At 38.2% G+C, this 16,968-nt stretch overlaps 1 protein-coding gene across 1 annotated transcript; it reads right to left on the bottom strand.

The window, feature by feature from the left end:
- Window positions 1–2,197: 2,197 nt before the first annotated feature.
- LOC139840939 (uncharacterized) lies at window positions 2,198–4,217 on the bottom strand. The gene is made up of 4 exons (XM_071831180.1): window positions 3,122–4,217; window positions 2,976–2,988; window positions 2,807–2,870; window positions 2,198–2,263 (listed from the first exon to the last, which is right to left on the bottom strand). Exons 1-4 carry the CDS (start codon window positions 4,215–4,217, stop codon window positions 2,198–2,200), a joined length of 1,239 nt encoding a protein of 412 aa, XP_071687281.1.
- Between the last annotated feature and the right edge of the window lie 12,751 nt (window positions 4,218–16,968).

Raw genomic sequence — 16,968 nt, 5'->3', positions numbered from 1 at the left:
AATGAGACATCATTTCTCACAAAGATATTTAAATTGGAGACTTCAACCCAGACATTTCACGTAATGTGGAGGGTGGACTTGAGAATTAATTCACAGATTCGAACCCGCATCTCCCCTATGGGAACAAAGTACAGGACCCTGTATCATAATTTTTCATTTCTTCCAAGTTTAGTAACTTTTTTATACTCCTTTTACAATTACTTGAAGATTATTAATTATTAATTTGGATTATTAACGTTAGTATAAACTACTGTTATCCCCGTTTCTCTATAAGCTATTTTCGCTTCTCCTTTGTTTGCCACATATATATTAACGTTATTATACTTTTTACAGAAAGTGGGGCCCAAGTCTGAAGTTTTGGGCGGACCTAGTGGTAAAATGATTGCTGTAATATGTTTGAGCAGCCTCGATAGTGTAAGGGTGTAGCAGGTTGCCTGTTAGTGAATCTAGAAGGCAGTTGGGCTTATGAAAGATACTGGGATTCAAGATTTTGTTGGACCAGTCCAAGTTGGCCCCAACACTCTTTTGGACTTGAATGGTTTGAATTAGCTGGGCATATCATTTTGGCGTCGGCCCGTTGCTGCTTTTCGTCCGGTTGTTGATGTTCAGCCAATTGCTACTCTTAGGCTTGGTTCACTTACAAAAAAGAAGGTTGATGTATATAACACAATAAGCTAGGTTTAAGAAATTGTTCTAAAACTCTCAATAAGGTGTAGTAGTTGAGTAATTGATAGATTTGTTGAATGTAATTGGAAATAATTCAATATATAATTGCAGTAACGATTGCAAATGGTAGGTGGGTATTGAGAAATATAATGTACTCCGTAACTAAAGAGCCAATGGCTTAACGGGATCGATGTCACCCTTACAATCTTGTGGTTGAGGGTTCGAGTCATGCTTAGGACATTTCGTGGTATATATATGTTCGAGTCCTACTATTAGGTTGGTGTGTGAGTTTGCATTTAAAAAAAAAAATGTACTTCGTAATATATATATATATATATATATATATATATATATATATATATATATATATATATATATATATATATATATATATTTTAACAACAGTACGGGATCATCCAGGGGACTTAACTACTTACACGTTCATCTCCATGCAGTTGCATAACCCGCCACCAACTGCTGCCAAGGATGAAACCCGACCCAATCCGAGGGCATGAGCGGTAAAACACCCCTCCCCCACTGCGTCCGTAACGCGATGTGCGGAAGACATCCGAATTTAAGGGTAAATGGGAAACCTTGTGTGCAATGTTGCACCTTACGGGAGTTGAACTCCTGACCTCTCGCTAAGAAAGGCAGGTCACTACCACATAATGTGTTATAAATTGAGGTGATATTTTTTCCATAATATGTAAAAATGATGTCGCCTACTCGCCTTATGTTAAAAAGGAGCAATATATTGGCCTAGAGCCCTAGACTCATTAACATAAGTCCGTTAACATTTAGATCCAGCAAATCAGCTACGGCAGGCGTTTGTGTCAAAGCATACACAAGTTACACGAGGTAGTACAATTTTTTTGTAATGGTTTATCACAAAATGGATATATATCACACTGGTCTAGATTGACGGTTATCAACTTTTTGGATTAGCGAGGCCCCCATGAACGAGCACACTGGCTCTCCAGGAGGGTAAACCTCGAGTAATCAAGTCCCCCGAGCACAAATCTGTTATCAGGTAAATTGCGCATTCTAAGCACCCTCCGGTCACATACTCAAAATGATAAGTATTGGTGCATAACGTTAGTCTCCAGTTCATTATGATATGCGGTGTGTAATAGTATACGAGTTAATATGCGTTAATGTTTAATTTACACACTTGGAAACTGCACGGATGCAGAATGCATCCGTACGGGTCCAATGGGCAACCGCACGGTTGCGTCGTGCAACCGCATGGTTGCACGTTTGTATTTAATGTCAACTTCGGGTTCATTGTTAGGGTTACGAACTCTAAACCAGTGGCGGATCTAGGATTGGTAGTCAGTGGTGTCACCGGTTAAAACCCCAAAAAAATTTCTACTAGATGTCTTATTTCAGTGGTGTCACTCAAAAAATTTTACACTATCTAGTGGTGTCACTAGTTAAAAACCCAAAAAAAATTCCACTACACCGCGTATTTCAGTGGTGTCCCATGCAACCACTGGGTATAATATAGGTCCGCCCCTGCTCTAAACCATCCCTAGCCGTGAATTCGATCTCCAGAGGTTCTAGCACTTAGTTTGGGTGATCTTAAACATCCTAAAATCTAATAACACATTAAGATCATAGGTTTGTTCATTGTTTTTGATATAAAACCCAATATCGAGTTATTCCGCACTCGATATTGAAGACTGGATCGATTAATTCTGTTTACTCGATACTACAATAAGCCATGAACTAATCGATCGACTAACTGCCACTAGATTAATAACTACAAAAAAGGTTCATCACTTAGCGGGTTAATGTACGAGTTCCGATCCTCAACTCATATTTAGATACAATTGTATTCTTTTCGTTGGCTAAAAAATAGAGGTCATGTAGTTTCTTGCTGGAACTCGTGGCGTCTAAAGCCTTTGTAATTTTCTCTCTTAGCATCTTGCTAGGGAGCGTTTATTTATATACATTCTTTGCCGTTAAAAAAAAAAAAAAGAAATACTAATTTCTACCTTTAGGAACTCTAGTTTATTTCTATGACCAATTACGATAATAAATAATTGACAGTTAGTCCTGGGTCAGGTTGACCACATCTGCCTTTAACAATCTCATATCCAAGATTTGTATTAATTTATGTAAATTAATGTACAGCTACCTGGAGTTCATCATGATCATGATCCGAATTATAACAAAAACCGGCCTTATTCCTGCTTGCATACCTTTTTATTTACACAAAAAGAGACAAGCTAAAAGTATACATATTATTTAATGAATCAAATTCAAATGAAATACAACAAAATAAAGCATAAATATATGATATCAACCTAGAAGTTGAACCTTCAACAAGAAATAAATATGATATTTTAGAAAATTAATTATTGTAGTAGCTCTCAGTTGCTTTGACGATGATCCTTAAGGAAGTTTGATTACTGTCCTTGGTTTTCAGAATGAATACGAGACGAAATTATACCTGTGTTATGAATCTCCCCATTCATTCTGTCCATTCGTGTAATATTTGTCGCGATTTCATCATTGGATTCATGTGTTCTTGAATTCTGGGAATCATCCCAACCTCCAAGGAATCCAAAAAACGTGTTTCTCGAATTCAACCAGCCAGGTGGTGGTGGTTCGGCAATAGTTTTGTTGTAATCAAATACGGAGTAATTCGTGGATGAGATGGTAGTTATATTCCCCATATAAGTATTATTATTATCCAAGTGAAGTTGCTTAAGAAAATGATAAGTGTTTGAATACTCAAGAGGATAACATGATGATGATGATGATGATTGATCTTCTATGTTAGGATTATCAATATTTTTTGGAAACCCTAATCGCGATTCATTGAATTCAACGTTACTAGGATCTTGTTGAAAAAAATTCTTTGGTTTCTCTAGATTCTTGATAATCGTTCTTTCGCGTGCTCTTGCTCTCGCTTCACTCCTTGATTCTCTCACCAAAGGATTATAACTTTCCATTAATAGTAATTTTCTTGAACTTTCATCGTCGATCTGGTCCAAATTCTCATCCTTTTCTGCAGAATCCGCGATCTCTATTGCGGATTCATTTTCACAAGCAGATAAAGGTGATTCAAACCCATCATTTTCTTTACTTATTGTTTGGATAGCGTCGTCTGGTTGCAACGTTTCAGTGATCTCATCAATCGCCTTTTGGGACTTGGAAAACAACCATTCAATGGTTTTGCTAGCTTTATCAAACCCTAACATATCATTGAGATCAAAAAACTTGCGAGCCGTATGAACGGACAATCTCATCCTCCTATCTCTAAGCCCTTGAGCCGTATGAATTTTACTATGCCTATCTTTCTTACCGGCACATCTTTTCTTCCTTACACACTTCGGTTTCAACGTCTTGTTTGTATTGCTTGTTTCATTTGTGGGAAGATGATTATGGTGATGGAAGTTTGGGAGGATTGTAGGAGTATCCATTTCATGATCAAGAAAAGGTGAAGGAAACTGCAAGAACAAAGGTGGTTGATCATCTTGTTGGCTTGAATTGATGTTGTTTTCATGATATTCATTGTTTGTTGAAGAAAACATATAATCCATACTAGTAATTAAGGGTGATTTGAAAGAGAGATGTGCAGTTTCTTAGTTTATTCTTTAGTTTTTTTTTTTTTTGTAGAGAGTTTGAAATATTGGGTGTGTTGAGGATGATAGGTTTTTATTGCATGATATTGATTGATAGCAAAGAAGCTGGCTAAAATGATAATTCATTGATTGATAAAACTAACAAAGGACAAAGTAATACTCGGTGTGCTATATTATTTTTCGTAACCTAGAAAATGATTGCCCAATGATTTTTTTTTTCCGCACGAGAATTCAAATTTAAATTTGGAAGGTCAATTATTTACTACTCCGTATTTACTATTGATCTAGACCTTATTGTGCAAGCGACTAAAACACCAATATCCATTGAACAACCGATGAGAAAATTGCTCAATGCAGTAGTATCAGTTGCATTAGAAGCTGGAGTCCAACATATAGAAGCCTTTATCAAAACAGGCGCAGCTTTGAGTCCTACTCTTATCAAGAATCTACAATTTAAAGTGGGATGATATTCGTTTCCGCTATATAGAGTATTCGTTGGAGGTACTTTGCTTGTTAATTTTACCGGATGAATTTGGTGAATACAAGCAGGTTTGAGTGTTTATGCCCATGTACACCATTATGACAACAAACCATTAAAACCAACATGTTGAATGAAACACTCCTAATGAACGAACCAATGTGTGATACACACTAATCGTGATCCCTATCATCTTAACATCACCTAAGTCGACTGGAACCGCATTGAAGACACTAACACAAGCAGCGACTACCCACCACAAACCAAATAATAAACCAAACCATAAAAATTGCTCCATGGATTTATGTATTCACAATTTTTTTATAAGTACAACTATTAAAAAAAAATTAGCAGTTGAATTTATGATTGAGTGTGATAAATCCTATTCTTTTTTTCAGTATAAATCTGACTAAACAATTATAAAACAATTTCTTGTTTGAAATCTAATCTCCTTTCAATTGAAGGCCGACTTACATTTGTTAAACCAGTTATGGGGAGTCTTGGTATTTACTTCCTCTCATTATTTAAATGTCTGGAATCCGTCATCAAAGAACTTGAGGGTATCGGGGCAAATTTCTTTTGGGGTGGAAACGACGGGATGAGTAAGATGCATTGGATCAGATGAGAGCAATATTTGCTTCCTTAGATAACGGAGGTTTGGGTATTAGTAGTTTACGTTCTTTTAACCATGTACTCCTTTTTAAATGGATATGGTGATTTCCTATGGATAATGGGTCAATTTGGGTCAAGGTGCTTCGGACCATCTATGGTGATACGACGGGGATCAATTTTGTTAACAGCGGTCCATGCACATGGAGCACAATCATTTCCGTCTACAACAAAGATAAAAGTAACAAGTTACCGCCAAACAATGTCTTAGATGCAAAAGTTGGGATCCATCTATTTTTGGTGGGATAATTGGTTGGGTAATGAATGTCTTAAATCTAAGTAAAACGAAACAACATGACGTACAACAACAACGGATTTGTAAATTAAAATTTTGATACCATATTCAAAATTGTATTGTTATATGCCAACTTCGAAAAAATTAAAAATGATGGTTAAGAGTGCATTAAGTGGGTAGACATAGAGATCTAGCAATTGTAGGAGAGCTATATAATTATGTGAATTGAAGGACGATTATTAAATCACATTTAAAGGCACCATTAAGTTGCATTAGTGCTCTTTTATGTTCATTGTTGTGGGACAACTCCTCATAACTCTTTGACTGAATGCCCAAAACAATGAGTGTCATTTTTCGTATAATTGATAAATATAGATATAGATGTGTAATTTTTGTTCAACAAAACAATATAATCCCTTCTTATGTAAGTAGATCATATTTTGGGCCTTTATAATTTTTTTTTTTTTTTTTTTTTTTTTTTTTTTTTGCAAAGCTAGAATTTGTATTAAAGAAAGCACCAAAACACACAAAGCCAAAACACCGAGAAGTCTGCAAGCAGCAAACTACACCCCCAACTAAACCCATCTGACGTCGTGTTAAAAATGGTCTTAAGGAATCTTAGATTAACACCAGATTGACTCTCACCTCATCAAGTTTGAGATTTCAAATTCTACTTGAAATCCATAGATACGATAGGACACGAGTTTTTGCAAGAATATCTTCATTTAGGATTATTGATCTCCTGTCAAATATGGTAGGCTAATAAATTTGTTAAAATAAACATGTGGATGCAGTAGGTGGATGTTGAAAGGTCAAATGGATGGTAGGTGAATGCATGGCAGGAGCCTACAACGTATTTTCTTTAGTTCATACTTCACCAACCCGTTTATCTACTATATAAATAGAGATAGATGGAAGCTCATCCAGCATCCCAAATCAATTCATTCTCCTTGTACTAAAAACTTAAATAGAGAGTTTGTGAGTAATCTCCTAACTACAAGAGAAAAAAAGATTAGTGTTTATCCTTGTAATTAGAGAGAAGTGTAATTCCTATTATTCTTATTAGTGAAGCGTTTCTTTCCTTGCCCGTGGTTTTTACCCTTTTGGGGTTTTCCACGTTAAATCTCGGTGTCCCATTATTGTCGTTATTTCAATTATTACTAGCGGTTTGCTATAATTCGGTGTCGCTTTTCTTAACAAGTGGTATCAGAGCTAAGGTTCTAATATCTAGTGTGTATTAATCTACTTATCGTATGCTCTGTGGTTGCCACGGGAGTGGATCGTCCACATCAGAAAATAAGTAAGATTAATTTCACTCGATAAAAGTTCCCGGGTACTATTTCTCAGAAAAATAGTATTGTCGAAAAGAAGATTGTGATTATAGCAATATCTACGAAATTCGAAATTGAAAAGTTCAACGGGAGCAACTTCTCGTTATGGAAACTAAAGATGAAAGCTATCCTGAGAAAGGATAAGTGTTTGGCGGCCATCAGTGGACGTTCAGCCGAAGTCACTGATGAAAAATGGGAAGAGATGGACGGCCAGGCTATCGCAAATTTTCATCTGGCACTAGCAAATGGTGTTTTGTCTAGCATAGAAGAAAAGAAGACGGCGAAAGAGATTTGGGATCACCTCGTAAAATTGTACGAGACCAAATCACTCCACAACAAGATATTCCTTAAGAGGAAACTTTATGCGCTACGCATGAATGAATCTACTTCAGTTAATGAGCACATTAATTCTTTGAATACTCTATTTTCTCAACTCGCTTCATTAAGTTGCAATATAGAGCCAAAAGAACGTGCTGAACTTTTACTTCAGAGTCTACCTGACTCGTATGATCAACTCATTATTAACTTAACCAATAATGTTCTCTCAGAGTATCTAGTCTATGATGAAGTTGCGGCTGCTATTCTAGAAGAAGAAAATCGGCGCAATAACAAGGAGGACAAACATGCCGGTTCACGACAAGTGGAGGCCTTGGTGGTGTCAGGAGGGAGATCAACGGAACATGGCCCAAGTGGGAGTCACAATCATGGTAAACCGAAGTCTAAAAAGACGAAGACCTATACATGCTACAATTGTGGCAAGAAAGGTCATCTGAAGAAGGATTGTCCGAGTTTAAGTAACTCTAATCCTCAAGGAAATATCGCAAGCATTTCAGAAGATGGGACTGCTTTAGTTAGTGAGGCAGTGGTAGCAAATGAAGGCAGAAAGACATTTGTTGATGTCTGGTTATTTGACTCGGGAGCTACTTTTCACATGACCCCTAGAAGAGAATGGTTCAAACAATATGAACGTATCTCAGGAGGATCTGTATATAGTTGCAATGATCATGAACTAAAGATCATTGGAATTGGAGATATCATTCTGAAGATGCACGATGGTACAGTTCGTACTATTCAAGGTGTACGACACGTGGAGGGTTTGAAGAAGAACTTATTGTCTTTAGGGCAATTGGATGATCTTGGTTGTAAGATGGTGATACATGAGAAGATCATGATAATCAAGAAAGGCGCAGTTGTACTTATGAAAGGAGAAAATGTGGGTGCTAATTTATACATTCTGAAAGGCGAGACGGTACAGGAATCGGAAGCATCTGTTGCTTTGAATAGTTCAAGTGATAAAGTAGCTATGACATGGCATCAAAAGCTTGGACACATGTCTGAACAAGGTACAAAGATTCTTATTGAAAGAAATATTATTCCTGGTCTTACAAAGGTATCGCTACCTTTCTGTGAGCATTGTGTAATCAGTAAGCAGCATCGCCTGAAGTTTAACACATCAAATTCTAGAAGTAAATTGATTCTAGAATTGGTTCACTCTGATGTGTGGCAAGCACCAGTTTAATCCCTAGGAGGAGCAAAGTATTTTGTATCATTTATTGATGATTATACTAGGAGATGTTGGGTGTACCCAATCAAGAGAAAGGCGGATGTGTTTGAAGTTTTCAAAGTTTACAAAGCGCGGGTTGAACTTGAATCTGGTAAAAAGATCAAGTGTTTAAGGACTGATATTGGAGGAGAATACACTGGTGATGAATTTGATAAGTTCTGCAAACAAGAAGGTATCAAAAGGCAGTTCACGACGGCATACACTCCTCAACAAAACGGAGTGGCAGAGCGGATGAACAGAACCTTATTAGATAGAACACGGGCGATGTTGGCAACTGTAAGCTTGGGAAAATCATTCTGGGCAGAAGCAGTAAGTACTGCCTCTTACGTGATAAATCGATCACCATCAAATGCAATTGAGTTGAAATCACCGATGGAAATGTGGACTGGAAAACCAGTTGATTATTCTGACCTTCATGTATTTGGAAGTCCTGTGTACGCAATGTACAATTATCAAGAAACGACGTAGTTGGATCCGAAGTCCAGAAAGTGTTTGTTCTTGGGGTATGCTGATGGAGTTAAGGGGTATCGCTTGTGGGACCCTACTGCCCACAAAGTAGTCATCAGTAGAAATGTTGTCTTTACAGAAGACAAAGATCTTGAAGATGTTAGCACTTCAAAAGAAACTATACCGATACAGGTGGGTAATGAATTTCATAAAGATTCTTCTGAAGCAGTACCAGAGCACGATGAAAATCAAGTAGTCGTTGATGAAGCTCCAGCTACTCGTATTTCTAATCGGGAACGAAAACGTCCAGGGTGGCACTCGGATTATATTATGGAAAGCAATGTTTCATATTGTCTTCTAACAGAGGAAGGAGAGCCAACAACTCTTCGCGAGGCACTGAATCATTCAGATGCATCTCAGTGGATGACAGCTATGCAGGAAGAAATTGAAGCTCTTCATAAAAATAAAACATGGGAACTTGTTCCATTGCCGAAAGGTAGAAAACCTATTGGAAATAAATGGGTGTATAAGATCAAGCGAAATGGCGTTGATCAAGTGGAGCGATATCGTGCAAGACTGGTGGTTAAAGGATATGCTCAAAAAGAAGGTACGGACTTTAATGAAATATTTTCTCCTGTAGTTTGACTTACAACAATTCGAGTAGTTATAGCGATGTGTGCTACATTTGATTTGAATCTAGAGCAGCTAGATGTGAAAACTGCATTTCTTCATGGAAATCTTGAAGAAGAAATTTATATGCTTTAACCAGAAGGTTTTGAACTACAAGGAAAAAAGAACTTGGTTTGCAGGTTAAAGAAATCTCTGTATGGTCTCAAACAGGTGCCGAGATGTTGGTACAAGAAATTTGATTCTTTCATAATGAGTCTTGAATATAATAGACTTTATGCAGACCCTTGTGCATATTTCAAGAGGTTTGGGGACAATGATTTTGTCATTTTGCTATTATATTTAGACGACATGTTGGTTGCAGGCCCCAACAAAGATCGTATTAATAATCTGAAGGCTCAATTGGCTAGGAAATTTGAAATGAAAGACTTGGGTGCTGCAAACAAGATTCTAGGGATGCAAATTCACCGAGACAGAGATAATAGGATGATTTGGCTTTCTCAAAAGAATTATTTGAAAAAGTCTTGCAGCGCTTTAATATGCAAGATAGTAAGCCAATCTCAACCCCACTTCCTGCTAATCTCAAGTTATCCTCCGTTATGTGTCCTAGCAGTGAATACGAGAGGAAGGAGATGTCTCGCGTACCGTATGCATCAGCAGTGGGAAGTTTAATGCTCGCAATGATATGTACAAGACCAGACATTGCACATGCAGTGGGAGTAGTTAGTCGGTACATGGCGAATCCTGGTAAAGAGCATTGGAATGCGGTAAAGAGGATCCTTAAATACATCATGGGAACCTTAGATGTTGCATTATGTTATGGGGAACCAAAATTTATTGTCAAAGGGTATGTTGATTCAAATTATGCAGGTGATATCGATAAAAGTAAATCTACCACTGCATATGTTTTCACACTTTGTGGTGGAATAGTAAGCTGGGTTTCAAAACTACAGTCAGTTGTGGCGACGTCAACAACAGAGGCAGAATATGTAGCAGCTACTCAAGCTACTAAAGAGGCAGTATGGTTGAAAATGTTGTTGGAGGAACTCGGGCACAAACAAGAGAATATCACTCTATTTTGTGACAACCAGAGTGCCTTGCATCTTGCAAGGAATCCAACATTTCATTCAAAGACAAAGCATATACGAGTTCAGTATTACTTCGTTCGTGAGAAAGTGGAAGAAGGAACCGTGGATATGCAGAAAATTCATACTGACGACAATGTAGCTGATTTTCTAACAAAGTTAATCAACCGTGACAAGTTTGTTTGGTGCCGTTCCTCATGCGGCCTAGCGGAAATGTAAGCAACATCAATGGCAAGGAAGGATTATCGTGTGAAGATTGATTGAGCTTCAATCGAATCTTCAAGTGGGAGATTGTCAAATATGATAGGCTAATAAATTTGTTAAAATAAACATGTGGATGCAGTAGGTGGATGTTGAAAGGTCAAATGGATGGTAGGTGAATGCATGGCAGGAGCCTACAACGTATTTTCTTTAGTTCATACTTCACCAACCCCTTTATCTACTAGTATAAATAGAGATAGATGGAAGCTCATCCAGCATCCCAAATCAATTCATTCTCCTTGTACTAAAAACTTAAATAGAGAGTTTGTGAGTAATCTCCTAACTACAAGAGATAAAAAGATTAGTGTTTATCCTTGTAATTAGAGAGAAGTGTAATTCCTATTATTCTTATTAGTGAAGCGTTTCTTTCCTTGCCCGTGGTTTTTACCCTTTTGGGGTTTTTCACGTTAAATCTCGGTGTCCTATTATTGTCGTTATTTCAATTATTACTAGCGGTTTGCTATAATTCGGTGTCGTTTTTCTTAACATCTCCTACCTCCTCGCTCATGCACAGTTTTGTTACGCCATTGCCAAATAAGCCAAAATAAAATGTACATGATGTTAGACTATGTTATTTATCTATACTATTCAAGTCCATGTATTATGTGTGTTGGGCTTAGCCCATTGTTCATGGTTAGGGTTTTTGGCTATATATAGCCTCTTTCATGTACTCTATGCTCAAGCACAATAATAAACATCCAATTCATTGTTTAACATGGTATCAGACTAGATTTACGAGCCACATTTTTTGTATATCGTCGTCAATCTCTATCCATCCTTACTATCCAAAAAAAAAAGAAAATCCTTTTGTTCTTACTTCTTTTCGTGAGACGGTCGATAGAATTAAGATCCTAAAAGCCACCATAATTTTGTTTCTCATTACTTTCTTTTCTATTTAATTGGTGGATACCTCCAATTTTTTATTCCGTTGTCAAATTGCAACTGTAATCTTCTACTATCCTAATTCTTTTCTTTTTTCTTTCTTTTGTTCCTAAATCCTAATTTACCTTTTATTGCGCCGTGCACCGCCACCAACTTCAAAAACACAAACAAGAAAAGTCAGATCTTGTTCATTTCGTTCAAAAAAAAAAAGACAATATTGAATATTCGTAGATTTATTTAATTGTTTTTTGGCTTGTGGGTTGATAGCGTTCCAATAAAAAAAAAAAAAAAATACAACATCAAGTTGTTAACGGATATTATCTTATGTAATATCTAGCATTAAATATAGGCATATCTATCCATATCTCATATTAAATGTAGGATCCCTAAAATCAAGGGATATGAGATCAGATCATGTACTATATATATTCGGCATATTTGATCAATAAGAATCATGGGTGAACTAACATTCTAACATGGTATCAGAGGGTTTGATCCAAACCTAGTCAGCCGCCTGTGTGCCGCTTCTATTCTACCACCCATCAAATCTTCTTCCTAACCCCATCAATACCGAACCTCTACTTCGGTCTTCTATCCTCTTTTTTTTCTTCAATCTATCTACCGAAGCTCTACTTCGGTCTTCTATTTATCTTTCTTTTGTTTTTGGAATCTGCCTATTCTAATTTGATTTGTGATTTGGATTTTATTGGTTGTCTGAAAAAAGAAAGATCGTGAGGGGTGACGAAGATAAAAGTCTACTACTTCAATTTGGTCACAGTTCTCCCATTAAATAAACCAACTTACTATTTCACTTTAGATAAAGCAACATGATGATAATTGTCATAATTGTACTTTACCGGAGCTTTGAGAGCAGATACAAACAACATGTCTACTTCAATAAAGCATTCATGTTGATTAGGTGATTTTTTTATTATTTTTTTTTCATAATCGGCGTGAGGACGAGCCGCCTAGCTAGACTAGGTTCCAAACCTCGAAAAAAATAAAAAAAATAATAAGAATAATAATCTCTTCCGATAAAGACTGGTTATCGTCAACAAAGTTCAATGCCCAAGTCATGCTCAATCCTTAGGCAAAGCAAGCCACGGCGTAAAAAAACGTTACGAAAAAGGAAACGCAGTCACGCAATGCGCAACCACATCAACGAATATCAGTCTGCTCGGAAAAAAGAATGTTATTTAGTTTTTACCGTTTTAATCCAGTTTGACCGTTCATTCATCTCCCGCTCAAACTGCTGGGGGATGTTAACGGATATTATACGTAGGCAATATCTTATGTAATATCTAGCATTAAATGTAGGCATATCTATCCATATCTCATATTAAATGTAGGATCCCTAAAATCAAGGGATATGAGATCAGATCATGTACTATATATTTGGCCTCTTTGATCAATAAGAATCAGGGGTGAATTATAATATTATTTAATTGTTTTTTGGCTTGTGAGTTGATAGCGTTCCAAAAAAAAAAGCAAAAAAAAAAAAAAAAACCATCAAGTTATTGATTATTCTTGGATGCTGTAAAAAAAAAAATCAAAACAAGATTGCTTACTTTGCATTCAAAAAAAAAAAACACCCCTCTCTTTTATTTAGTATTCGTATTCTTTCGTGTGTTCCAAATTGTAAGCCTTCATTCATCCCTTTTATTTTTATATTAAACAACCTGATACCTACAGCAGTCATGCGGAATAGATCGGGTAACCATTGGCCCAACCTAAAACAGGCCCAATTATTGCAGATTATTGAAGCCCAACAGCATCTTATAACCCAACATCTTCTAGCATCCCAACAATATGGGTTGAGACCCACTAACATGGGCCAGGAGTTTAATTTTCTTGGACAGCAGCAACCCACTTCAGTTTGGCATCCACAGTATACTGCTAACAGGCCCAAAGCTTTTGTTCATCAGTATCGCTCCAATTTTCAGTCTCCAAATCACCAGACTGATTAGAACACAAGTCTTTCAGAAGATGTTAGAGATTTCAATTGGCACATGGATACAGGGGCGTCCTCTCATCTTACCTCTAGCATTAATAATTTAAGTACTGTTTTTAATCATCGTATGTTCCCTCTGTTGCTGTTGGTGACGGAAATCCAATCCCTGTTACCAAAACTGGTCATAGCATGTTGCCTAACATCCATCGTCCACTTCACCTTAATAATGTTCTTGTTACTCCTAACATAATTAAAAACCTTATTTCTATTCGTCAATTCACTCGTGATAACAAAGTATGTATTGACTTTGATGAATTTGAATTTCTGTAAAAGATTACTTCACTCGTCAACTCCTTCTTCGATACGATAGCACCGGGGATCTGTATCCTTTCACCTCGCCCGTATCTAAGCCCATTCACCATGCTCTTCTCACCACACCAACCACATGACACCAACATCTCGGCCATCCTGGCAGTGACGTCTTTTGTCGCCTTATTACCAATCATGCAATAGTTTGTACCAAGACGAAGTCTCCATTATTTTGCCATGCTTATCAGCTTGGTAAACACGTAAGACTTCCCTTTTCTGTTTCTAGTTCTACTGTTAATGCTACTTTTGATATTATTTATTCTGATTTATGGACTTCTCCCGTTTCTAGTCTTAGTGGTTTAAAGTACTATATTATATTTCTTGATCATTATTCCCATTATGTATGGGTCTTTCCGTCACGCAATAGATCTGACACATTTAATACATTCATAAACTTTCGTGCTTTCGTTCACACCCAATTCAAACAAGAAATAAAAGCCTTCCAATGTGATAATGGAAGTAAATTTGACAACACCGCTTTCCATCAACTTCTTGAAACAAATGGCATTCAATTTCGCTTCTCTTGTCCGCACACTTCTCAGCAAAACGGAAAGTCCGAACGCATGCTTCGCACCATCAATAACCTAATTCGCACGCTCCTTGTTCAAGCTCATCTTCCACCCACTTATTGGGTAGAAGCTCTTCATATGGCAGCCTATCTCCTAAATATCCTTCCTTCCTCTGCCATCAATCACGAAATCCCGCACTTCCGCCTATACAAACAAAAACCTAATTATTCCACACTCCGTGTCTTCGGATGCCTCTACTACCCTCATCTGCCCACAACTCACAAACTCGCTCCACACTCTACTCCTTGCATCTTCCTTGGGTACCCCTCAAACCACCGGGGTTATCGTTGTCTGAACCTTACCACTAACAAAATCATCCTCTCTCGTCATGTCACCTTCGACGAGACTTCTTTCCCTTTCGGTTCCATGACACCCACTCAGCCACCGTCATATGACTTTCTTGATCCTCTACTAAGTTTATTTTCCCGATATTTTCACCTATCCAGACATGACCATTCCTCTAATACCTCTAATACGATCCCGGAGACACAGCCTCCTCCCATTGAGGCTACAGACACCGCATCTTCTCTCAATACCTCCCCGGAGACTCAGCCTCCTCCTACTGAGGCTATCGTCACCGCACCTCCTCAAAATCTTACCCCGAAGACACAGCCTCCTCCCACTGAGGCTACATCCTCCTCTACTTCTACTCACTCCATGATCACCCGTACGCGTCTTGGTACCACCAAACCGGTACAACACCTTAATCTTTACACCACTGTCATATCTCCTGTTCCTCACACTTATCTTGAAGCTCTTAAGGACCCTAATTGGAAACAAGCTATGGCTGATGAATATACTGCTTTAATTAACAACAGTACTTGGAAACTTGTGCCTCGTCCCTCGGACACGAACATAGTTCTCTCCATGTGGCTATTCAAGCAAAAGTTTAATGCAGACGGTAATCTGAGTAGGTACAAGGCTTGACTCGTTGCTAACGGTTGCAGCCAACAGGTTGGCATTAATTGTGATGAGACTTTTAGTCCAGTTGTTAAACCGGCATCGATACGCACTGTTCTTAGCTTAGCGGTTTCCAGACACTGGCCTGTCCATCAGCTAGATGTCAAGAATGCTTTTTTACACGGACAACTTTCAGAGACTGTTTATATGCACCAGCCACCAGGGTTTCGGGACCCCAGATATCTGGATCATGTCTGCTTATTGCAGAAATCTTTATATGGCCTTAAGCAGGCTCCTCGCGCCTGGTTTCAACGCTTTGCAGGATATGCTCAGCGGATTGGTTTCCACCAAAGCCGTTGTGACACCTCTCTATTTATTTATCGACGGGGATCCGATACAGCCTACCTGCTCTTGTATGTTGATGATATTGTGTTGACTGCTTCTTCTACAGGTTTACTTCAGCAGATTATTTCTTCCTTACATAAGGAATTTTCTATGACCGATTTGGGACCCATGAACTACTTTCTTGGGATCCACGCCACTCGCACTGCCTCTGACATGTTCCTCTCTCAGAGATAGTACGCCATCGAGATTATTGAGCGGGCTGGTATGCCCACTTGTCATCCCTGCAGGACCCCGGTTGAACCGGGTGCGAAACTTACTAGTCACGACCCTCATATTCAGGACCTAACTCTCTATCGGAGCCTTGCAGGAGCATTGTAGTATCTCACGTTTACTCGACCAGACATTACATATGCTGTTCAGAAGATCTGTCTCTTCATGCATGATTCTCGGGAGCAGCACATGCACGCCCTCAAACGGATCATTCGCTATATTTAGGGAACCACTGAGCTCGGTTTACAGTTATATGCATCCTCTCCCACCACCTGGTTGCCTACTTTGATGCTGATTGGGTAGGTTGCCCCACTACCAGACGATCTACCTCCGGCTATTGTGTTTTTCTTGGCAACAACCTTCTCTCATGGTCATCCAAGCGGCAACTCACGCCCTCTCGCTCTAGTGTTGAAGCCGAGTATCGTAGAGTTGCCAATGTGGTTGCTGAGACTTGTTGGATTCGTAACCTTCTTCGAGAGCTTCATTGTCCTCTCATCTCAGCCACTTTGGTATATTGTGATAATGTCAGCTCGGTCTACCTATCTTCTAATCCGGTTCAGCACCAGCGGACCAAGCATATTGAGATCGACATTCACTTCATTCGTGATCTTGTTGCTCGGGGACAAGTTCGTGTTCTACGTGTTCTACCATGTTTACCTCATTTGAACCAACCATGAAGCTAACTCACTGCATTTTTTACTATGCCATTTGGAATTGAGCATGAGG

Source organism: Rutidosis leptorrhynchoides, chromosome 4, assembly GCF_046630445.1.
Source record: "Rutidosis leptorrhynchoides isolate AG116_Rl617_1_P2 chromosome 4, CSIRO_AGI_Rlap_v1, whole genome shotgun sequence".
Classification (NCBI taxonomy): domain Eukaryota; kingdom Viridiplantae; phylum Streptophyta; class Magnoliopsida; order Asterales; family Asteraceae; genus Rutidosis; species Rutidosis leptorrhynchoides.
The sequence above is the reverse complement of the archived record's forward strand: the minus strand, read 5'-3'. Positions and strand labels throughout refer to the sequence as shown.

Bases quoted from the DNA above. Each gene is read 5' to 3' on its own strand.
- LOC139840939 (XM_071831180.1), bottom strand. From the start codon at position 4,217: ATGGATTATATGTTTTCTTCAACAAACAATGAATATCATGAAAACAAC. The intron at 2,264-2,806 runs GTAGCTGTACAT...ATGTGTTATTAG, and splicing joins ATGATCATGATGAACTCCAG to ATTTTAGGATGTTTAAGATC.